This window comes from Eptesicus fuscus, chromosome 6 (genome assembly GCF_027574615.1).
Source record: "Eptesicus fuscus isolate TK198812 chromosome 6, DD_ASM_mEF_20220401, whole genome shotgun sequence".
In the NCBI taxonomy this organism is placed as follows: domain Eukaryota; kingdom Metazoa; phylum Chordata; class Mammalia; order Chiroptera; family Vespertilionidae; genus Eptesicus; species Eptesicus fuscus.
In genome coordinates, this window is record NC_072478.1 from 33651222 (window position 1) to 33675751 (window position 24530).

Below are 24530 nucleotides of genomic sequence, written 5' to 3' on the forward strand. Positions count from 1 at the left end.
GCCCAGGAGACCTGGCCAGGTACCAGTGGAGGCAGCCCCAGAACCAGACATCTCAGCCACCAACCCCAGCCAATGCCCCCATCTTTCCTCAATGTGGCTCCTGTGCACAGAGCTGGGGTTTATAGTCGGGGAGGCAGGGGAGAGCAGGACTTGACCCTCAGGTGACCAGTGGACACCAGGGCTTCCAGGACAGAGAAGAACAAAACCAGCCAGGAGTGAGAGACTGGAGCCCTGCGAATCTCCGCATGTGGATGCTCGGGCACTGCACTTGGAGACAGCCCTGCCAAGCTGCTTCCTGCATCCCAAGGCGAAGTCAGGATGCTGGAAACTGAGTCACTGGCAGTGACCAGAAGTGAGGAGGAAGCCAGATCCTAGTGAAGAGAGCAAATGGAGGGCATCTTTGCATGGAGACAAGTCCTTGATTGTGGGAGGAAGAAGAGAATAGGGCTTGGGTGGGGAATATGTTGGAGGAGGGAGGGTGTTTGCAGGGAAGCCTGAGAAGGCTCACCTCCGGAAGGCAAATGGGCTATGAGGGAGATGTTGGAGGTAGAGAAGGGATCGGGGTCCCCAGACAGGTGTCAGGGAGAGACGCAAAGCCCAGCTGGAGAGGAGGGGCCAGGAGGAAAGGAGCCTGAAAAAAAGCCACCTGAAAGCCAGTCTCCATGACCTCACAAAGCCCTGCCCTCACCCCCAGGTTCTGGGAACTGAGTCAGTCCTAGTGGGTCCACTAGCAACTGGATGCAGGGGCAATGGCATTTTTAACACCCCAGGGAGTGAAAGAAGTCTTCCAACTTCAGGTGAAGAGAAAACGTGGCTTTTAAAAGGAAGTTTGCTCAGACTGGTCTAGCAGTGAGGTGCGTGCGAGAAGTGGCTCCTCACGGTGCCTCCTCATATGGACACCTTGGACATCACCCCTTTCCCAGCACCCCTCCGAGGCCCCCAATGGGTGTGTCCACTCCAGAATGCCCGGCCAAAGGCTCCCCAGCCCTTGGAGCTAGGGGCTGTCTTCAGAGCCTAAAGGGACAGCCCCTGATGCCCAGAGCCTGCTGGAGGGAGGGAAGGGCGGGTATGTGGGCTTTGGGGCTGCCTTCATGCCAGAAGGGCCAGGGAGGCCCTGAGGCCTATCACAGGGGGTGCCACCTCTCCCTGAGGAGACTTGGGGCCCTTGGAGTCCTCTGAGATTGCATGCCAAAGTGTGTAAGGAGTGTGTGGTGTATATGTGTGTGTATTTGGGGTGGGGAGTCTGTTTCTTTAAGGCAGGGAAGGGTCAGTTTTCCTTGGTTTCTCAGAACCAATTTGGTGACAAGGAGTGATGAGGATCCCAGCCATAGGGCCTGGACCCATCGGCAAACTCCTTCCAGAGCAGGGCTGTTCACAGAGGGGTGCAGGCACTGACCTCAAGCACTGAGTCCCAGCCAAGTGTGCACTCAGATCAGCCTCTGACCCGCATCTGTGAGCTGGTGGGCAGGCACCAGGCAAAGGCTGCCCTGGTGGCGCCTCTGTCCCTGCCTTGGCAGGTGGCTTCCACCTCCTCCTCCACATCTTCAATGAACTGTCCCATCAAACACCACCCTGGGCATCTGTGAGGCTGCAGGGAAGGACTGCTTGGGTCAGCAGCAGAGTAGTGGTAGTGCGGGACAGAAAGTCCTGGAGGCTGAGGCCAGGGCCCTGGGCCTCCCTCTGGCATCAACTCAGCCATCAATCCTGCCCCCTCCATCGACAGTCCCCTAGCCACAGCCTCCTCCCATCCCAGGGGAACAACGCTCCGGGGTTCATGGGTCTCCACTCCATGCCACGCCTCTTCTTACCCCTTCCCTTCAAGGTACTTGTTTCTTCTCCATCTGTTGATCTGTAAGAACCTTTCTGGAAGGGCCAGACAAATGCTCAAGTAAAAATGGGACCTTCCCTATAGATTGGGGAAAATGGTACCCTGATCAAACTTTACTCCACTGGCCTGCCAGAGTGCCTGAATTTTCACCAAGCAAGATACAATTCTTCTTGCCTTGCCGAGCCTCTTCTCAGTCATTGACACTTTCGTATGAATTTACCTCTGGAACAGCTAGTGGAAAGCAGGCTCAGAGAGAAGTCATATTTTGTTTTAGGGAAGAGGAAGGAAGGACCGTGATTCAGGACTTGGAGCCTGCTGGAGGTTTACAAACTCAGGTCTGCCATGGCTAGCATGAGGATGCTCAGAGGCATGAGCAGTGCTAGAAAGAGTGCATCCCCAGAAAAGGGGGCGGGGAGGGGGGAGCTGTCCAGAAACGAAGGCATCATTCTGGCCAGGCAGACACACATTCTTTGGTCACTCTTCAGGATAGTAGGGAGCCATGTGGGGACCCCCAGGAGTGTTTTTCCCTGTGATCCTGATTCCCCAATGTCACCCTCCACCCCTCATGTCATGCCTCTCAGAAACCAGAAGGTCGGGAGCACCTCCGGAGACTGCTGAACTGGGAAAAGTTTGACGAAGTGAGAGACTCCCGCAGAAGCATCCTGCTGGATACCCTCTACGAGAGCATCATCTTTGCCGTGGGCAAAGGCTTCCCATGGGTGGAGGTGGTCAAGGTGGTCAAGTTCACCGAAGAGCTGCTCAAGGAAACCAAAGGTATGGTGCCTCCAGGGCAGGAGTCGGAGAGGCTTGCAGGAGGAGGGGGGACACACAGAACCCCCTGCAGCCCTCCGCCCCAGGAGCTCTCTAAAGAGCCGAGAGCCCCTTCCTTCCCTCCTCCCCACCCCCCTGCATTTACCCTTCCCACATGCACATCAGTGGAGTTCCTGTCCAGGCTTCTTGAAAGCAAAACAAACAGAATGTTCTCACTGAGACTTCACTGGTCTCCCTGGCTGAAAACCTTGCACCACTCCTGGCTGTTCACACAGCAGCCAGGGTGTTTGCTTCCCAGTCAGACATTGGCACTTTAGCATGAATTTCATCATCAGATCAATACCTCTGGGGTAGCTAGGGTTGGCCCAGAGGGAAGTCAAAAATTTTCTTTTAGGGAAGAGAGAGGAAGGATTGTAATTCAGAATTTGGGTTTAGTTTTGTTTTTGCTTAACATCAATCAAATGTGTCACTCCTCTGCTTAAAATCCTTCGTTGACTTCCCATTGCACTCCTAAAGATGGCTCATTGTTCCCAGGATCAGGTTTGCTCTGCTGAGTGTCTTGAGGGAGTCTTAGACAGGTAAGAGTTTGCTGGCAGGGTGAGGGAGTAGCGGGCAGGTGAGATTATAGATGGAGCATCTATGGATGGATGACAGAGGGAACCCCTGCCCTGTGTTGAGCTTCATGAGAAGAGTATGAGCCTCTCTGGCTCTGTGAGTTCTTGGCATAAGGGAATGTGGTCACATCTGTAGACCCTTGGGGCTGTGAGATGCAGATTCATTCAGTAAACAAATACATGGAGCAGCCCCTTCTTTGGTCACCATCACAGTAATACTCAGCCAAGAATCATGAACAGATGCTAAAACCAGTGGGGAGTGCTTAACAAGAAATTGGAGGCTTTCATATTTTCTAAGACCCTCCCCTAACATCTTTACTGATCCCAACAGGAAGGGAACACTCTGACAAGGGTGGGGGGGAGCCCAGCAGACACCTCCTTAATCAAATGATCCAAATGGATGTCATCAGTAAGAGGACACACTGAGAATCCGTGTCCCTTAATAGGATGCAGAGGAGCCCAGCATCCTTCTGTGATGGGTCTAGCAAAGACTCAGAACCTGGTCTAATCATGAGAAAACATCAAGTTAGAGGCATTAAGCGGAGTCTCTCTCCTGTAAGTTTCAAAAACATTAAGGTCCTGAGAACCAAGGAAAGATGGGAAGTGTTCAAACTAAAAGACACTGAGGAGACGTGGCCACTAAATGACATGTGGCCCCAGTTTGGGTCCTTTTGCTATAAAGGATGTTATTGGAACAACTGGAGACACTTAAGTGAGGTCTGGGATTAGATGGTAGTGGTATGTCAAGGGTGATGGGATTCTGATGGTTATGAATGTCCTCATGTTAGAAAATGTGCATGAAAAGATTCTGGGGTGATGGAGTATTATATGGGCTAATTTGGGAAATTTTTCTTTGCACTATCTTTTCCAGTTTTATTGCAATACAATTGACATATTAACATTGTATTAGTTTAAGATGTACAATATAATGATTTGATATATATATTGCAAAATGCATAGTTATAATTTTTTCTTAATAGTGGGAATTTTTAAGGTCTACTCTCTTAGCAAACTTTCAAATATACAATACAGTATTGTTAACTGTAGTCACCAAGCTGTATGTTACATCCCCAGAAGTTACTTATCTTATAACTAGAAGTTTATACCTTTTGACCAGCTATACCCATTTTCCCCGACCCCCTCTGCCACCTCTGGCAGCCACCAATCTGTTTTCTGTTTCCATGAGTTCAGTTTTTTATATACCACATGTAAGTGAAATAATACAGTATTTATCTTTCTTTGTCCAACTTATTTCACTTAGTATTATGCCCTCAAGGTTCATCATGTTGTCACAAATGGTAGGATTTCCTTCTTTTTTATGGATGAATAATATTCCTGTGTGTGTGTGTGTGTGTGTGTGTGTGTGTGTGTGTGTGTGTGATATCACATTTCCATTCATTTTTCCCCATTCATTTATTGATGGACACATAGGTGGTTTCCATCTCTTGGTTCTTATGAATAATGATGCTGTGAAGATGGGGGTGCAGATACCTCTTTAATTCAGTGATTTCACTTCCTTCAGACATATACCCACTAGTAAGATTTCTGGATCATATGGTAGTTCTGGTTTTAATTTTTTGAGGAGCTTCGGTTTTCCATAGTGGCTGAACCAATTTACATCTCCACCAACAGTGCACAAGGGTTCCCTTTTCTCCACATGGGTCCCCTTTCTCTAGTACTTGTTATCTCTAGGCTTTTTGATGACAGCCTTTCTAACAGGTGTGAGGTGATATCTCATTGAGGTTTTGATTTTCATTTCCCTGACAATTAGTGGTGTTGAGCATCTTTTCATGTACCTGTTGGCCATTTGAATATCTTCTTTGGGGCAATGTCAATTCAGGTATTTTGCCCATTTTCAAATTGGATTATTTGAGTTTTTGTTAATGACTTGTATTAGTTTCTTATGTATTTTGGGTATTAACCCTTTATCAGATATGTGGTTTTTTAAATATTTTTCCCATTCTGTACGTTATCTTTTCATTTTGTTGATGTTTCCTTTGCCGCGCAGAAGCTTTTAGTTTGATGGAGTCCCATTTGTTGATTTGTTGTTTTATTGCTTGTGTGTTAGTGAACCTAAAACTTCTCTTAATTTTTTAAGAAATTAAGAGAAGTTTTAGGTTCACAGCAAAATAAAGCAGAAGGTACAGTGACTTGCCACACACAGCCTCCCCATTGTCAACATCCCCCTCAAAAGTGGTACATTTTTTACAATCAATGAACCCACATTGATGCGTAATAATCGCTCAAAGTCCATAGTTTACATTAGGGTTCACTGTTGGTGGTATACATTCTATGGGTTTTGACAAATGTATAATGACATTTACCCAAAGTAGTTTCACTACCCTAAATATCCTCTGTGCTTCCCCTAATCATCAGTGTTCACATCCCACATCCCTCTAGGTTAATCAACTCCTGGCAACCACAAATCTTGTTATTGTCTCCATAGTTTTGCCTGTTTCAGGATGTCATTTGGTTGATATCACACAATAGGTGGTAGCCTTTTCATTTTGGTTTCCTTCAGTTAGTAATATCATGTCAGTTTTCCTCATGTCTTCTCATGGCTTGATAGTTCATTTCTTTTTACTAGAGATGAATAATATTCCATTTTTTTGGATGAACCACAGTTTGTTTCTCTGTTCACTTACAAAGGACATCTTGGTGGCTTCCAAGTTTGGGCAATTTTGAAAAATACTCCAATAAATATCTGTGTGCAAGTTTTTGTGGGGACATAAGTTTTCAGCTCCTTGGGACAAACACCAAGGAGTGTTATTGCTGGATCATATGGTAAGAGTATGTTTAGTTTTGTAAGAACTCACCTTCCAAAGGGACTGCATTCCCACCAGCAATGAGCGAGAGTTCCTGTTGCTCCCCATCCTCACCAGCATTTGATGTCAGTGTTCTGGATTTGGGTCATTCTAATAGGCCAGAGTGGTATCCCATTGTTTTAATTTGCATTTCCCTGGTGACATATGACATGAAGCATCTTTTTATATGCTGATTTGCCATCTGTATATCTTCTTTGGTGAAGTGTCTATTAAGATCTTTGCCCATTTTCCAATCAGGTTGTTTCTTTGTTGTTGAATTTTTTAAAGTTCTTTGAATACAGTAGTCCCCCTCCTTGTCCACAGTTGCGCTTTCTATGGATTCAGTTACCTGCATTCAACTGCAGTCTGAAAATGTTAAATGGAAAGTTCCAGAAATAAACAATGTTTAAGTTTTAAATTGGGCACCATTCTGAATAATGTGATGAAATCTCATGGCATCCCCTCTGTCCCTCTCCAGACATGAATAATCCCTTTGTCCAGTGTCTCCATGCTGTATACTGTCCCCTATGTTGCTCACTTAGGGACCATCTCAGGTATCAGATGGACTGTGGCGGTATTGCAGTACTTGTGTCCAAGGAACACTTATTGGACCTGATGTGTAGTGTCCCCGATGTACCCAGAGCTTGTCCACCAGTCCTATCAGCACCTCAATGTCCTTCCCTAATCTCACCACGTTTCACCACCTCCCCGTCCACCACCCTTTCTAACCCAGCTCCATGTCTTGAAAAATTTGTACTTCTGCACCCACTCACCAAACAATACAGTGATTTCTTTTCAGACACAAATAAAATCCCATCACTCCTGTGCTTCAAGCCCTTCAGTGTTCCCTTCACACATCTTAGGTGCACTTGGATCCACCTTTTATTTCTGGAGCCGCCGTGTGCCCTTCCACTCTCTGCTCCCACCCAGTGGTCCCAGTCTGAAGATTTGAGCAAGACACGGCATTACACATGGACTGGTTTCAGAGCTCTTGGGAAATTTCATCCCACCTCTGCCACCCGCAGCCCCCGCGCCCCGGGGCCTTCCTGGCATCCCTCTGGGTCCCACTCCCCGCTGCTCACAGCAGCGCATGGGTACCAGAGTTCACCTCCGTTGGTTGATCTCTGCGGTGGCTCACGGCCAGAACAAACACTGACTAGGGAGAAGAAGAATGTCAACCCCAAGCAGGTGGGAACGCGGGCTCTTTCAAGTTTCCATCAGAGCCTTCCACAGGCCAAACCCTTCAAAAACAGTCGGTGATGATGCAAACCCAGCTTCAAACTGAGGAGATTAGATCGCACGGAGCTGTCGGCGTTTCTGGTATCACGTACCTTGCCAACACAGCCTATCTGTATCTCGTAGGCTTCTAACGCCTTGGAGTTGGAAGATTTGGTGATCAGAAAACTTAACTCCCTCTCTGCAGGGAGCCCAAGCAGCCAACAAGGTTCTTCCAGCCTCTGCAGGAACCATCTGAGCAGCCGGAGCTCCCTCCTTCTGAGGCAATGCATTCCTGTGTACACTGCTTTTGTTGTTAGGAAATTCTTGAAGTTCTTTACATGTCTAGCTATGTTTTCCTTTTACACCTTTTAGTCAAATGCTCCAAGTGTGTCCTTTAGAAGCGGAGTGCAAGCCCTGGAGATATTTCATCATTACACAGTGTGACCATCAGGTGTTCACGTTTGGACTAGAGATTTCCTGTGCCTTTTATCAACTTAATACTGTATCATTTCCATAGAGCCCTTTCACCCCAATCCCCACCACTGCCCCCTTTCTTGTTGCCCTTCTCTGGGAGGCTTGAATCCCTGGAGAGGGCATCTATACCTTCTTTATTTTTGTCCCCTCTATCTATCCCACCAGTGTTAAATAATGCATGTGGCACACAGTAGGTGTTGCATGAAGAAATGAATGAATGAATGAATGAATGAATTCTTGATGCCCATGGAGAAGATAAGTTCTGTATGCAGAGAGAAGGTTAGGTTGCTTGGTTCATCCCAGGGTTGGGGGTTGTTTGTGCAGATGATGTTAAAGGCAGCACAGTGGAGTCCACCAAACTCTATAGTCAGAAGATCTGGGTTCAGATCCCACCTCCACACTTATTACTGTGTAATCTTGCAAACATTCCTTCCCTGAGCCTTCATTTCCTCTTCTCTAAAATGAGGGCTGTAATAACTCCATCTCTTAGGATAGTTGGCAGGATTAAATGAGAGAGGGCATGCAAAATGTGTTTATTGCAGAGTGGCAGGCACATAGTAAGTGCTCAGCTAATGTCAGCTCCCATGTGTCCACCATGCATGGAGGTGAGGCGGGTGAACAGCAGATGCCAGTGGTCCAGGACTAGAAGTTACAGCATGCTGCCCCTCAGGGCTATCTGTGCCATTTCTTGTCTTCTCCCAACCTGCAGACCAGACTAAATGGTGGTCCAGACACCCTCTAAATACTCATGGGACCCATTGTCAGGCACACATGTAAGGAGGCATCTCTGCCCAAGGCATCTACTCACTGTTCTTGTTAAGCAGGGGAAAGGGCTGGTGAAGATGGCAGGTCAGGTCCCTCCCATCTCACATCCGCCCTGCCCTCCTCCTGGGCACAGGTCCCATCTACATATCTAGCTACATCTTCCCTAGGTCATGGGGTGCAGGATACAGACAGCCTGGGGTCCCGCTGGCCAACTGACTCACATTCAAGCTTCTGTTTCAGCTAAAGTCCACACTGGTCTGTCACTCCTCTTGGAAGGTAGCTTCTCCAGGCGTGTGTGTGTGTGTGTGTGTGTGTGTGTGTGTGTGTGTGTGTTTAATCTGGGGATAAGGATGGCTGAGCTCTGCTTGCATACTAGATAACGAAGTTGGCAGACAGCGTTTAAGGAGAGTCATGTTTGCACAACAATGAATCAGAGCTCTGCCAGGACAGCCCACAGCTCAGCTTATCTCCCCGCCCAATCGAGCATTGGGACCAAGAGGGAAAGGGTGGCCCTTTATTCAAAAGTGTAAGCTGATTCCATGTTCTGGCAAATGGCTCACCAGGACATTCTGGTCTCAACCCCAGGCCAGAAGAATGAGTCCTTCCCTCACACCTCCCCTGACAGCCTCCGGAAGCCCTGGGTAGTTCCCATCATGAAGTCACCAGGAACAGCACAGAGGGACAGAGGCTGCCAGCTCTGTCCTGGTGGAAGGAAATCGCAGGAAAAGGGCAGATGTTGCAAACCCTGCCAAGACCAGGAACGGAGAGAGATGTTGGGGCGTATGTCAACTCTGAAGTTGCTCCTCCACCTGGGGGAGCTGCAGAGGATTAGGGTGAACTTCCTGTCTGTGACTGGCACATTGCAGCCAGAACGGTAAAAGGAGAAACAGCCTCCCCTGCCCCAGCCGTCACTCAGCAGGGAGTTCAGCGCTGGAGGTGTGCAGGCCAGTGCAAACACTTACCCCGGACCCCCAACCACTACCAGCCATCTCTTTGGCCACTTTGTAGCTTTTGCCTCTTGGCATCCTCTGCGTCTGGTGAGCACTGGCCTCTCTCTGATGCTCCTAGATGTCTGGGCTAGGAAGCACCCCTTTCCTGCTATCCCGGGGGTAGCAGGAAGTGGGCTTGATGACCCATCAGTAGACATACAAGGTGGCCAGGTGAGTGCCGAGTGAAGTGTGTCACAGCACTGGTATCTGCAGTCCCACCCACGGCCACTCCTGATTCTCCAGGAAATGTCATCCAGGCAGCCATAGGGTGGAAGGCACACACCCCGCCTACCCCCCACTGCCGGGGGCTGGAAGGAGGGGATTACTCCCCCAACCCCACGCCCCTGCACACTCACGGCCATGCCCAGGGTATATCTGCCAGGCCCCAAATACCCAGCCCACGTGGGGGAGCCTCCAGTGATTCAGGACCAGCCTGAACAGAGAGCAGGAGAACCTTCCCAGCATGAACCGGATGCCCCTCACACTAAACCTGGAGGAGGGGCCTTTGGAGGCAACTTCTTCATGGATGGTTAGAGGAAGCTTCCACAGAGGACACTGATTGATATTTTGGGAGAGCATTTATTGGGGCAAATTGGCAACTATCATTTCAGAGATACCTCCCTGAGCATTTCAGCCTGCTCAGGCTGCCATAACAAATACCACAAACTGGGCAGTTTCAATACTAGAAATGTATTGTCTCGTAGTTCTGGAGACTGGATGTCCAAGATCAAGCTGTCAGCAGGGTTGGTTTCTCCTCAGGCCTCCCTCCTTGGTTTGTAGATGGCCATCCTCACACTCTGTACTTCACATGGTCTTCCTTCTGAGTGTGCCTGTGTCCTAATCTTCTCTTCTTATAAGCACACCAGTCAAATTGGATTAGGGCCCACCTGCATGACCTCATTTAACCTTAATTTAAACCTCTTTAATGACCTTATCTCTAGTATAGCCACATTCTGAGGGTCCTGGGGGTTAGGACTTCAACATATGAATGGAGGGGGGACACCATAAGTCAGCCAATAGCACTGAGTGAGGTCACAGCTTAGCAGGGCAGACTGAGCCAGTTAGTAGGCCAGAAATCAAGACTGTGTCATAGGAACCTTCCCAAACCTTCCCAGGGAACTGTGCATCCTGCAGAAGGAGGCACTGTGGAGCCTGGCATTTGCACGCATAGCATCAACAGTAATCCTTACTTCAAACTTGAATCATAAGCGTTTTTTAAATTTTATTAAATTGATTGGGGTGACATTGGTCAACATGAACATATAGGTTTCATGTGTGGATTTCCTCGTTACAAACTCTGTATATTGCACCATGTGTCCACCTTCTCCCCCCACCCTGTTCCCTCTGGCAACCACCACACTGCTGTTTGTGTTCATAAGTTTCAGTTTTATATCCTACATATGAGTGAAATCATATGGTTTTTAGCTTTTTCTGTCTTACTTATTTCACTTAGCATAATGTTCTCAAGGTCCATCCATGTTGCAAATGGTGCTATTTCATCTTTTCTTATGGCTGAGTAGTACTCCATTGTGTATATGTACCACATCTTCTTTGTCCAATCCTCTATCACAGGACACTTTCGTTGTGTCCATGTCTTGGCCACTGTGAATAACATAAGCATTATTTTAAAGATAAAGGAACTTTATCTGAAGTTCCTTTAAAGGCTCAGAGACTTTAAGTAACCTCCCTCAGGTTGCATTTCCAATAAGCGAGGTTGGGATTTGAACCCAGGACTGCCTGGTGGCAAAACACAAGCCCCACCCGTGACCTTCATCTTCATCAGAGGGATCTGTACACCGGGCACATGACGGCCTGAGAAGCACATGGCCCAGGAGAGCACCCTGCAGCGAGGGGCATGAGGTTGCCGGGGAGCAGGAAGAGCTGAGAACCTGGTGGGACCAGGGAGAACATCTGGGGGCTGGGTTCCTAACTGGATCACCTGGAGTTGCTCACAACATGGGCCTGGGATCCTGGCCCCCAACAAGGTGGCTCCAGTGTGCAGGCCAAGCTGAGAAGGGGAGCTGTGCCATTTGGCTAATGTGTTCCGGCCTGGAGGTGCCACCCGTGTGTGGGCAGATGGTACCAGTGCCCTTGAGACCAGACCTCCAGCCCTTTGGAGTGACCCCTTGCCCTACCTCTACCTTCCCATATCCTCCCGCGGTCAGCTGGACATGCTGGTTCCTGGAGGTCCCAACATCAAAGGGGATGAGGTACAGCTATGACGTGCCCTGTCCCTGGTCATTTTCATCTCAGGGATGCTGACAACAAGGATGATGACAAAGACTTACCATCAGGCTCCCCTCGCCAAGCTTGAGACAGCTGCAGAGCCTCGCCAGAAGGCCCACACGAGCCCCCCGCCCCATGTGGCTTTGAGGAACTGTCAGCTTCATGGAAGTCACCATGGCTGCTCAGAGTCAAAAGGGACCCAAGAAGTCACCTGATCCACACCTCACCACCACTGAATCCTCTCTCTAGCTAAATGCCTCCTCACTACTCAAAGTATGAGTCACTCCAGGGACAACACTCCTGTTTTCTAGAAAGTTCTTCCTGCCGCTGAACTGAAATCTGTCTCTCTGAGCCTTCTGCCTAATGGCTCCTGTTCTGCCCTCTGACCCATCCCCCTCCCCATCAGCTTAATCCTGCTCCACTCCCCCAGCCATTCTCCAGCCAGCATCCAGAGGACGGGGAAGAGTGAGGACTCACTCAGCAGTGCACTGAGCTCTCTGACCAGGAGAAATCGGTGGATTCCCGAACAATTCACAGCCCTGGGGAGTTGAAATGCTAGTAGCCTCTTCACAATATTGAAAATGACGACCTGGTATTTACTGATTGCTTACTGTGTACCAGGCATGGTGGTACACACATGCCCTCTGATGCTATGAGGTGGGCATTGTTAGCACCTCTGTTTCACAGATGAGAACACTAAAGCAAATAACCTGTGCAAGTGATCAAGAAGCAACGTGTGGGCCCATTTCAGTCTGTATTCCCAGTCTGTGCTCTAACCCAACACCCCACAAAAGCTCTGAGAATGACCCCCAGCATCAATGTCAACTCCAATCCAGGAGCTTTCCCAGGCTCACTGGTGGCTTCCACATGACCATGAACAGTGGCTGAGAACAGAGCATGTGGCTGGCAAGATGAGGTGCTATGGGATCCTTGGTCTCGTGACCACAGGACAGCCAGTTTGCTCCTCCCGTGGCCAATCCAGGCTGTGCAGATGGACATCAGACCAAACCAGACACCCACTCTACTCTCCCTGCAGCTCACCAGGCAGCTGCACCATGGACACACCTGGAAAGGGGTGTTCCCCAAGGAACTGCTTGCTCTGCAATGGAAGGAGGGGAGGCCAGCAGCTCAGACACCTTGGGACAGGCAGGAGCTGCAGGAAGTGGAGGGCGTGCGAGCTCTCACCCCAGGCTCCTCCTGCCTGGGTCCAGGCCAGAGGTTAGCAGGGCAGCCACAGAGCAAACTTCCCAGAGCAGAACCTAGCTTATTCCTCCCCTGGGCAGGCAGCACCCCCACCCACCACCCTTCAGAGACATTTCTGACCGACCAAGAAGCCTCAGGGCCAGTGGGCAGAGATGAAATTAAAAACCAGTCCCTTTGCCGAAACCGGTTTGGCTCAGTGGATAGAGCATCAGCCTGCGGACTGAAAGGTCCCGGGTTCGATTCCAGTCAAGGGCATGTACCTTGGTTGCGGGCACATCCCCAGTAGGGGGTGTGCAAGAGGCAGCTAATCGATGTTTCTCTCTCATCGATGTTTCTAACTCTCTATCCCTCTCCCTTCCTCTCTGTAAAAAATCAATAAAATATACTAAAATAAATAAATAAAATAAAATATTTAAAAAAAAAAACAGTCCTTCCCCACAGTGCAAGTGCTAACAGGCCCTAGACCACCAACGCCTGGGCTGGAGCTCAGGTCCTGATTTTGTTACATTGAGCCTCAGGTAAGGCCCTGCCTCTCCCTGGGCCTCAGTTTCCCATCTGTAGGATGAAAGGACTAACTAGCTCAATAGTTGCCAAAATAGGTTCCTCAGTCCCAAGAGACTATTTAACTCAAAATAAATTTGAGAAACATGCATATGCTCAACCTTTTCTGGCCTAGTAACACATTTTGCTGAGCCTATTAGCATATTACGGGCTCTGTTTAATTTCTCTGGATCCAACATATTCTAGTATCCACCTCCAAGAGTCTGCAAAGAGAGCACAGAGCCACCAGGATGGCTGCAAGGGGCCTCCTTGGGTCAGGCCCCGGTTTGAATGTTGGTTCTGCCACTCGCCATTTGCAAATTCCCTGACCTTTTTGAGCCTCAGTTTCTTTCTTAGATAAACTCAGGATGATGCCTACACCTGTTTCACAGAGTCCCGAGGGGTGGGGTGGGGTGGAGCTTGCGGTGACCCAGGGCCTGAGGGACCCAGGGAGAGCTCCCTACACGAGAGTCATCTGCTACTTCAAAAGCACACCTGTCCTCCGAGCTGTCGCTGTCATTGGCACCTCGAGGTGAATGAGTTTGGCAGGGCCTTGCCAAGAGCAGAAAAAAATGGGCAGGGGGCAGCATTCAGGCCACAGGATGAGGTGGCGGGGTGGGCCCTGTGCTCTGGTCTGCTTCCCACCATCCAAGATCAGCTCTGGTAGGCGCTCAGGTATTCGGAAAGGTAAGCCAGCCAGGCTGTGACCTGACTTGGTTCCTCCCTGGGAGCCAAGGCGGGGGCACCAAACTGGTTTGTCAGGGGGCACCAGTGGCACCTGGATCCTCCCCCTCACACCCACCCAGAAGGAGCAGCCCCTGTTCGTCTCCCAGCCCCAGACCCGAATGTGAGGGGCAGTGGGAGGGTGCCCAGGGTGCCTGGTCCATGCCAGTGCCTTTTTGCCCCGATTCTGGAGTGTCTGGTGTTGTCACCCACCCCCGCTCTTCCCTGCTCATTGCCCTTGTCCCCGAGCAGGTGCTGGCCTCCAGGGGCTTGGGGACCATCTTCAGGAAGTTCCCAGCAGCCAATGCAAATGAAGGCCACTCCCTGTTATTGAAGAACCACTTGCAGGTACAGATCTGTCTACCTGGCAGCCAGAGGCTTCTCCGGAGACTTAATCCTCTGAGTCATCAAGACTTCTCAGCCTGCAGCAAGTGGAGAGTGGTCCGGGGGCCAGGAAAGTGTGTCTCACGGGCCAGCTGGGGATGAGCTTTGCTGAAAACCAGGCCTGCCCGAGTGTCTTAGGGCTGAACGTTGGAATTATGTCTAAGGGCTCCTTCCCTGTTGACCCAGGACAAGGTCCCCACTTGTGTTTCATGACCTCCAGGCTGAGGTCACAGCTCACACCCAGTGTGGGGCCTCCCCCAGGATGCCGGGCAGCAGGGAGCTGGTGCACATGCTGAGGGCACTCAGCACTGCTGGGCCTGGAGATCTTGGACCAAACTTGAGCCGAGTGCATGGCTGCTGGCCAAATAGAGAATGCTAGGGGCTGGCATTGATGGCGAGGCAGTCATGGGGGTGGGGATGCCGGTTACCCAGCCCCATGAGCTACCGGCCGAGCTGGGGGAGGAGTAGGGCGCCTTCCAGCAGTTCAGCCTCCACGGAGCCCAGAGGTGCGATGATTCACCTGACAAAATCGATACAGTCATTTCCACACCGGCCTGGACTCCAGCTTTGATGATCAGAAACGGGTGACCTCATCCTGCCCCCACTCTCTGGGATGCCTTCACTGGCCTTCCCTGCCAGCCTCCAGGTGCCACCACCATCTCTCCGAAATGCCCGTCTGACCTCTCACGTCTCATCTTAACACCTCTGAGTGGCTCCTCAGCTCTCAGCTACGGTTCTTAACTTTTCTGTGGTTCTTAGTTTGATGATTCTCTCTATGCACACTCTCCCCAGAAACATGCGCATGCAAAATCCTGGACAGTGCAATTCCTGGGGGTCCCACGGGTCCTGAAGCCCATCCTTGGATGTCCTCGGGTTCCATGAACTCGGGCTTTGGGGTGAAGTGCAGCTCTTGCATGTGCCTTACGCATGCTTGCCTTTTGCAAACTGAAGACCTCAAGTCTCCTGTCCCCCAGCCCCGATGCCCGGGCTCCAGCTTTGCCTCCCAGGAGCCCCGAGCCATGAGGACCCGTGCACACAGCCACACAGTACTCCACTTGCCTCGAGCCTTTTTCCCTTCTGTCCCTCCACCAGGAATGCCATCTCTGCCAAACTCATCCTGTTTCTGGGCTCCAACGTCCTCTCTGCAGGAAACCTTCCCTGGCGCCCAGCCCCCCAGCATCCGGGGTCAGAGCGCCTCCTCTACCAGGTCTTACTGTGCTTCCTCCTCTCTGCACTTGGGTGGGTGCCCAGTTTGCCCCAGGCACTGACTTGCATGTTGCCTTTAGAGGAGCCCTCAACGCTTGTTCTGTAATTGTATAACGTACATGAGCACCATAAAAACAAGAGACTCCATATTGTCCCTTTTAACCACCTCTCCCCCAAAGTGAAAGAGGAATAGAACGAAATGCCCACCATATCTGAGCAGCACGAAGCTCACACGTGTGCGGGAAGGGGCCCAGCAGCCTTACTACAGGTGAGGGGACCGGGTTTCTCAGGGCAGATGCCACGTGTCAGGATCACTGTCAGAACAGGGCCTTTGGGACCTTGGGCACCATCCTCTGCAGTTGGTCATTTGATGACTCAGTGGTCCTTGTGTGCCGTGTCTGAGTTCTTTAGGCTCAATCTGAGTCATTGATCAAAGTTAGGAGGCAATTCCCAAGCCAGTCCCCAGCTTGGAATCAGCATTTTTGTGCTGATGTGTGTGTTTTGTGTGTGTGTGCATGTGTGCTTACGTGTGTGTGTGTGTGTGTGTGTGTGTGTGTGTGTGTGCAGTAGGGCTCTGTGATTTTAGAAAGCTCCAGCTGATTCCGGAACATAGGGCTCCTGCTGGCCCTGGGCCCCTCCACACCACCGACCTAAGACAAAGGTTCAGGGGTGAAGAGGTCCCCGGGATCAGCAACCTGGCTGGCTTATTTCCCAGAACAAGGCTGAGCAAGGAATTCAGAGATGGCTGTCACTGAGGCTCGGTCTCCGAGGCACAATGAGAAGCTGCGAGAACCCAATGAGAAGGCGGGAGGAGAGTACACCTACACTGACGCGCATGCCAAGGCAGTAGCTTAACCTGTTGCTGTTGTTTTCCTCAAGAGCAATTCTTAAAAATATATTTTTGTGTGTGGTTTTCCACCAGCTTTATTGACATATTATGAACAAATAATTTCCAGTTGTCAGTAATTCACAAGTATGTAATGTGTGCAATGTAACATTTGATATACACTGTGAAATGATAACCACTCTCAGGCTAATTAACATATTCACTACCTCACATAGTTACCACTTTTATTGGTAATGAGAACATTTAAGGTCTACTCTCAGCAAACTTCAAGCACTCAGAACAGCATTGCTAGCTGTGGGCACGACACTGCACAGCTGATCTCCAGGACTTGCTCATCCTGCGTAACTGGAACTTGGCCTCCCTGACCAACGAGCATCTCCCCATTTCTCCCACCCCCAGCCCTTGGCAACCAGCATTCTACTCTCTGCTGCTTTGATTTGCATTTTCTGAGATTCCACGTCTAAGTGAGTCAAACAGTTATTTGTCTTTCTGTGTCTTATTTCAATTAGCATAATGTCTTCCAGGTCCATCCATGTTCTTGCAAATGACAGGATTTCCTTCTTTTTTACAGCTGAATAACACTCCATTGTGTGGGTGTTATGTATCACATAGTCTTTACCCGTTCATCCGTCGACATTCAGTTAGGATGTGTCCATACCTTGGCGAGTGGGACTAAAGCTGCAGTGAACACGGGAATGCAGATATCCCTTCAAGAGCCGGATAGAATGACCTTTGGATATGAACTCAGACATGGGATTGCTGGGTCATATTGAGGAGCTCTTTCAGACATTTTTTTCTAATTGCCACCCTCATCAAGTTGTAATGCCATAATCTATACATCTGATTACACACTGGATATGTATAGTATCTGCTTTATTCACATAGAAAGCTTACTCTTTGTATTCGATTCAGGGCTAAGGATGACTAAATAAAATTTAAGGATGATTAAGTTAAATTAAAAATGAAAAGCTATCAACATCTAACCTAACATTGTAACTATATTTTCTGAGTAACTTTTAATGTAATTTATTTACCTACCTAAATTGTAATTGTCAAATTAAACATGCAAAGGAGCAATTTACATAAATACATAGTAATAATAGCAATGCAACAAATCTTCTATCAGTTGAAACTGTCACTTTTCTAGCGAAACGATAAAGTTAATTTCTTTTTTTCTTTATTTTATTTGTTTTTCTAATCACCATTTAGTCTCCCTATTCCCTCTTCCATCTCCAGATGAAGTTGATTTCTTAAAAATTCTTTTCACTAAACTTAACTTCTAACTTTTGCTTGATATGGCAAAAGAACTAGTTTCTAGGGAGTGTGGGGTGGGGTAGTTCAGGAGGCCTCTGTGGGAAAGTGGCACTCCCGGGGGTGAGGAGTGAGTCCTGCACAGGGAAGGGCACCCTAGGCTGAGGCCAGTGTGCCAGGAGGAGGTGGGGGCAACCAAGTCAAAAGGAAGAGACGGATGAGCCCCTGTAGGACTTGGACTTTCACATTGTGAGGGATGCCAATGGCCCCACCCACAGAGCTGATGTTTTCTTGGTGCAACAGTATTTGCCTAACTCTGTGACACAAATCTCCAATATAACATCTATCTCTCCAATCATCTCACGCTGCTCTCTTATCAGACTCCCTTTTTTACACCCTCATCTCCATCCCAAAGGGTTTGAAGTAGGAACAATATAAGGCACAGCTGAAGGAAGGCTGTACAATGAGTTAAAAGTCAAACTATAGGTAAGGAGAAGGATAATCACATAGAAAACAATGGGATAAATGTTATTACATAAAATTGGCTTTGAGCTCCCAAGAATCCAAGGTAAGAAGGGAAATGTAGTACATCCTGTAGCTTCTGAAAGCTAATAAATGGTAATACAAAATAGCTGGTAGGCTCTGGCCCCGTGGGCTCTGGGGCCAGAGTGCCTGGGTTCAGAGCCTATGTTGATCCAGCCATCAATGCAGCTGTCCCCTGCTTCACTCCATGCCCGTACCCTCTGCCCACAGGCTGCTCCCTCACCGAGGCCATTACCATCCTGAGGAATAAGCTTAGCGATTACCAGGGGCAGTTCAACACCACCCATCTGCTGGCCCTCTGCGACTACTTCTACAACACCTTCATCCGCCACTACAGACTCTACCAATATGTCCTGGACCAGGACCAAGAAGTCAACCTGACCGTCAACCACGTGGAGGTGTGTGTGCCGCCCCAGCCCCTCCCGCTGGCTGAGGGCAAGGACAGGGACCTGTGGAAGCTTGAGCAGCAGTTGGCTGAGCTCACTATGGCTGAGGTGCAGAAGCGCACCAACGTGCTGCTCCTGAAGGAGGCGCTGCACCTGGAGCAGGAGCACATGCTGCAGAAGAAGTTCTCGGAGATGACTGTGCAGCAGAGACAGGTTCTGAAGAGAGAGGTAAGGCTGTGCCTGCAAGGTGGGATGCTGCTCACCTGCCATGAGCAAACATTCATTCCTACCAAGAGAACATCCAGACGCAGACAAGACTTCGATTGTCTGCACACATGGGAGGGGGCAGAAAGGGACAGCGAGTCATTGACCATCTGCCACACGCTTTGCATGCGCGTTTCATGAAACATGCCTATAAGGTGTAATTCACGTTCCCATTTTAGTGATGAGCCAACTGAGGCTCAGAGAAGTTCATCAACTTGCTCAAGCTCACCAAGCTAGCATGTGGTGGAGTTTAGATTTAGACTGAGGCCTGGTGACTCCAAAGTCCAAGTTCTTTCCACTGCATCAGGAATCAGTGACAGATTCTACCCAGAAAGACTCCCAAGCTCTGAACCACGGATTCTCTCAGGGCCCTTTGTCTGCCTGCAACGAGGCCTGGGTGGAGATGATGAAGGAAGGGCCATGGGTCACACAGTTCAGAGTGGGTGATGCAATGAGGTGGGTAAAGAGGTGGGATGTGTGGATCTAAGAAGCTGGGCTGCCCTCCAGGAGCCAGAGTCTCCAGTGACCAGCTCTTTAATAAATGGCGACTATGTTGTCCTCAGGGAGTCAACTTCTTGAGGGCCTGGCAGAGTCTAAACTTATTTTTTTAGCAATACATAGGCACTGATATCATCACTGTTGGATCATCTTTGAACACAGAGACATGTGACATGTGTGTATGTATGTACATGTACACATGTATGAGGGGGTAATAACCAGATGTGGCATTGAAGTCACAGGGTCTGTGTGCATCAAAAGGGTTTAGTTTCTGTCCTGGCCAGTGTAGCTCAGTGGTAGAGCATCAGCCCACATACCAAAGGGTTGCAGGTTTGATTCCTGGTCAAGGGCAGGTACCTGGGTTGCAGGTTCAGTCGGGGTGTGGATCGGGGTGTGTACCAGAAGCAACCAATCTGATGTGCTTTCTCATATCGATGTTTCTCTCTCTCCTTCTCTCTCTCTCTCTCTCCCTCCATCCTCCTTTCCCTCTAAAAATCAATGGAAAAATATCCGTGGGAGAGGATTAACAAAAATGAAGGGGAGGGGGGTATTTCTGAATTGTCAGGCAAAGAGTGAATGGCTCTGGAAAGTATCCAAATAAAACATTGGAAAAATCTCTAAAGAACAATAAACACAACAGAATGAATGATACTCTTCTAAAGTTAAGTCTTCCAGGTAAATGGCTCGTCAGGCTGTTACATAATCTTAGTGCATTAAGCCATCCAATGGGGACCAACAGAACCCAAGTGGGAGCTTGTCTCCATGCCCTTCCAGGGACCTTGCTCTAGAATATGTGGGCAAGGCCATGGGTAGAAGAGGATACCTCCTGTCCAACCCCTGCCCATGCCACGCCCCTCCCCCTATCCACACACACACAGCTGTTTCTCCCTGCTCCTCCCAGCTTCTCTGTGGGTCTCAATCACTTTGCTGCTGGTCCCTGCCAAGTGGATTGTGGCTAGGGTCCCCTTCACTGTGTGCCCCTGGGGAAACTCAACACCATAGAATAAACATGGTGCATCTTCTTAGAGCACCATCTTTCCCAAGGATTTAGGGGAAGAACATTATTTTTATGTAAAAACTAGAGGCCTGGTGCATGAAATTCGTGCACAGGGAGGGTCCCTCAGTCCGGCCTGCACCCTCTTGCAATCCAGGACCCCATGGGGGATGTCCAACTGCCGGGATCCCTGTGGGATTGGGCCTAAACTGGCAGTCAGACATCCCTCTCGCAATCCGGGACCGCTGGCTCCTAACTGCTCTCCTGCCTGCCTGCCTACCTGATCGCCTCTAACCACTCTGCCTGCCTGCCTGATCACCCCTAACCCCTCTACCTGCCTGCCTGATCACCCCTAATCCCTCTGCCTGCCTGCCTGATCATCCCTAACCACTCGCTTGCCTGCCTGATCACTCTAAACCCTCTGCCTATCTGCCTCATCACCCCTAACCCCTCTGGCTGCCTGCCTGATTGCCCCTAACCCCTCTGCCTGCCTGATCGCCCCTAACCACTTGCCTGCCTGCCTCATAGCCCCTAACCACTCACCTGCCTGACTCATCGCCCCTAACCCCTCTGCCTGCCTGCCTGATCACCCCTAACCACTCACCTGCCTGCCTGATTGCCCTTAACCACTCACCTGCCTGCCTGATCGCCCCTAACCCCTCTGCCTGCCTGCCTGATTGCCCCTAACCACTCGCCTGCCTTGCCTGATCACCCCTAACCCCTCTGCCTGCCTGCCTGATCTCCCCTAACTGCCTCTGCCTCAGCCACTGCCACCATTGCTTCATCCAGAAGGACGTCTGGCTGTCTGGTCTAATTAGCATATTACACTTTTATTATTATAGATAATCAAGGAGACATTCTGGGGCAAATGTAAGATTTTCCATGAGATTTTAAGTTAAAATATGAGATCTCAAAGAAATGTTTTCTAGGCAACTGGATACTCCAAGTATGTCTCTAACACCCCAGTGTAGACATGAACTGCTATTTGGCTTCTTGAGCAGGGAAATGGAAAAAATAGTTACATAGTTCATTTCTCCAGGATTTCATGATGCCATAATCCTGGTTTAGATGACAGAGAAGGTCTCCTGTTTAAGGTGGCAGATGGTGGGTGGCTGGTTAGGGACTTCTCCACTCTCTAAGCAATTTCCCATCCCCTCTAAAGAAGCTACTAAAACTTTGATATGTGGGAATGAGATGAGGGCAGGAGGAAAAGGAAGGGGGATGATATCCAAATGGAGATTGCATTGACCAGAAAGCAGGGGATATGGCACTGGTCTGTGGTTCCAGAACAATGTTAATAATAAATGACACACTCAAATAGGGTGATCACCACAATAGGCCAGAATGGAGAAGAAAAGGAGCAATTGCTGGAACCATGGGACAGGAGGTGTAGCTGTAGGTAGAGGATCATAGCTTTGGCCAACCCAGAGCTGGTTGGGAGGAAGGTGAGAGACCTCATTCTCCTCCCACACTCAGATCTCCTGCCAGAACCTCCCATTGGTGGAACTCAACCAGAAGCCAAAAGCTGGTTGATGCTGCCCTCATAAGTCGGCTTCCCAGGGCAGAGTAGGGTGAAGGGCGGAGAGATCTAGAGAGGGAAATGGAAGGTCCTAGCACTCAGTAAGAGGAGAGGATTGGATCTTGTTGAGGAATCTTATCTGCAGATGGCCTTAACCTTCCCCTGAGCCCTGTTCACCAGCCATATTCTATTTCTTCCAGGAGTTGGAAAAGCTCATCAATGAGGCCATTCATATCCAGATCAAGTGCCTGAAAGAGCTGCTTCAGTATGAGATACAGACAACTTTTGATATTTTGGACCTGAAACTTCAGAAGAAGACTTTAAATCTCAATGCTCCTATCCCTTTTCCACTCTCCATCAGTGGCCAGCCAGGCCAAGACGAATCTCTCAAGATCAACAAAGCACGCAAAGCAAAGAAAGCAAAAGGCAAGAAGCTATCTAAAGACTGATTGAGGCAGAATCATTGACGATTATGGAAGTATTATGCGATATACTCAGTACCCAATAGGTCAGTGATTTCTAGTGATTAAAAGAAATGAAACAACACCCATCACCTTAGCTCTATCTTCTTTCTGGAAACCATCTTCTTCCGCCTGAAAATCTAACCCAAATAAGAAGGCTGTTCTCTGCCAAGCACAGAGCTTTGTGCCTGGCGGGCAGGCAAACATCCCCTCCTTACTAGCCTGAGCCTAGACACTGAAGACAGAACCACCAGCAGTCGGTTGAAGCAGGTAAGAGTAGGGGTGACACCAGACACCAAGGAGGACTTCCAGGGGACACACTCGTTCTATTGCTCACATGGGGAGAACAGGTCCTGGGATTCTGTTGCCTTTCTGAGACGGGTAGACAGAATAGACCGCATGCAGCCTGCTCTACATGTGCTGGTCTCCCTGCTGGAGGAGCCTGGTGCCTCCAGAGAACTTTTCCTTCTGAGTGAATCCACTCTGTTTAGACTGAGTCAGGGGAGCAAGCTCTGTCTAAGAGGTCAGAGATCAGGTTTCAAACCCAGCCCTGCTGCTGGTCTGCTGTGTGACCTTGCCAGTGTCCTTTCTGTCTCAGGGCCCCAGCTCTCTCTTCTATCAGGTGGGAGAGTTCCGGGCCGGTGTCGAAGGTCCATCTTCCTTAGGAGATAGATGAAGCAAGGTTTGCTATTCCCATTTGTCAAGGGGGTTCAAGGTTCAAGGAGGAGTGGAGTATTTACTCAAAGTCACTCAGCGAGGCAATGAAACAACTGGGATTAGAACTCAGGCTTCCAGACTCATTTCTGTGCTCTTTTCCCCTGCAACATTGTGCCACGTGGAAACAGTCACACAAATCCTGTAGTTGTTGGCTATTGCAGACATATAATTGACAGGTGAATGGGCCCCGAAGATCATGGCAGAAAGGACGTTACCTCTCACTGACTCTTCCCAGGCCAGTGACCTGCTGTCATCTCTGCCGTCCACCCATGCTCCTTGCTCACAATGGGACGGGCCACAGTGCAGCTCTCCCTGTCATTTTCATGTCTGTCTCTCCATGACCACAGCTGCTTTCTAGGTCTCGCCACTGAAGATGTGCCTGGGTCTCTGTTTCCAGGCAAAGCCAGCCTGCTTTGGAGGCCAGGCTGAACTGAGATTGAGAGAGAGAGCCCCGGGAGGGCATGTCACCAGCCCTGGGGCTCTCTGAGAGAATTCCAGAAGACGGGAACTCTGGCTGGGAAGGGGCCTCACTGGGAGCACTACCCCAGACTCTCTCTCTCCATCTTACCTTGATGCCATAGTGAGGGTAATTTATACCTGAGACATTTTATAAGCTTCCCAATACCTCTTTGGACAGAAGAAAGAGGTTCCAGGTTTTCCTTAAATTTTTTACCTCTTAATTCATTCACTTACGTATTTATCCTCCACTCCACAGACATTTTTAAACATGCATATCTACTGAAACTGCCATGGCCCAGAGGGAAGTGTGAGAGCAGCCATCCTATTCTTCCAGGACTGACCAGGATCCCCAAACACCCATGCAGCCTGTGTGTGTGCTGTGTATGTGTTTGTGTGCACATATGTGCAAGCACGTATGTGTCTGTGTGTTTGGGGGATGCAGAAGGGACAAGTGGGTACTGCTCCATGTTTAGGCCATATGCTGGGGAAGACCCCCCACCCCCATGCTGGAGCAGGAGATAATCAGACACCCCGGTCAACCGAGGAACAAACCAGGCTGTGAGCACTGCTATAGCGTCCAAAAGGCATTGGAAGTATCGGTTGACAATAGGCTGGGGCAATTCGGTACAAAGGGATTGTAGCTCCCTCTTGCCTTGCCTTACTTCCAAGTTGAGGGAGGTTCAACCATCCCATCCACACCCACACTCCGCATCCCAGCCTTGCCTTGCCACTGCCCTGAGAGATCCTCAGGACCCCCAAGGCTTTGAACCTTTTCAGATTCAGACCATTTGTATCCTGAACTGTGGACAATGGACTACTGACACTGCCCTCCTCACTGGACCTGAC

At 49.6% G+C, this 24530-nt stretch overlaps 1 protein-coding gene across 1 annotated transcript; it reads left to right on the plus strand.

Annotated features, from left to right (window-relative positions):
• Positions 1–722: 722 nt before the first annotated feature.
• On the plus strand, positions 723–22593 carry C6H8orf74 (chromosome 6 C8orf74 homolog). Its single transcript, XM_008150850.3, has 4 exons — positions 723–797; positions 2410–2602; positions 18597–19000; positions 22248–22593. Exons 1-4 carry the CDS (start codon positions 750–752, stop codon positions 22494–22496), a joined length of 894 nt encoding a protein of 297 aa, XP_008149072.1. The 5' UTR covers positions 723–749; the 3' UTR covers positions 22497–22593.
• Positions 22594–24530: the final 1937 nt, after the last annotated feature.

Excerpts from the sequence above, each read along its gene's own strand:
- C6H8orf74 (XM_008150850.3), top strand. The coding sequence starts at position 750 with ATGGCATTTTTAACACCCCAGGGAGTGAAAGAAGTCTTCCAACTTCAG. Across the intron at positions 798-2,409 it reads AAGAAGTCTTCCAACTTCAG|AAACCAGAAGGTCGGGAGCA; the intron begins GTGAAGAGAAAA and ends CATGCCTCTCAG. Across the intron at positions 19,001-22,247 it reads GACAGGTTCTGAAGAGAGAG|GAGTTGGAAAAGCTCATCAA; the intron begins GTAAGGCTGTGC and ends TATTTCTTCCAG.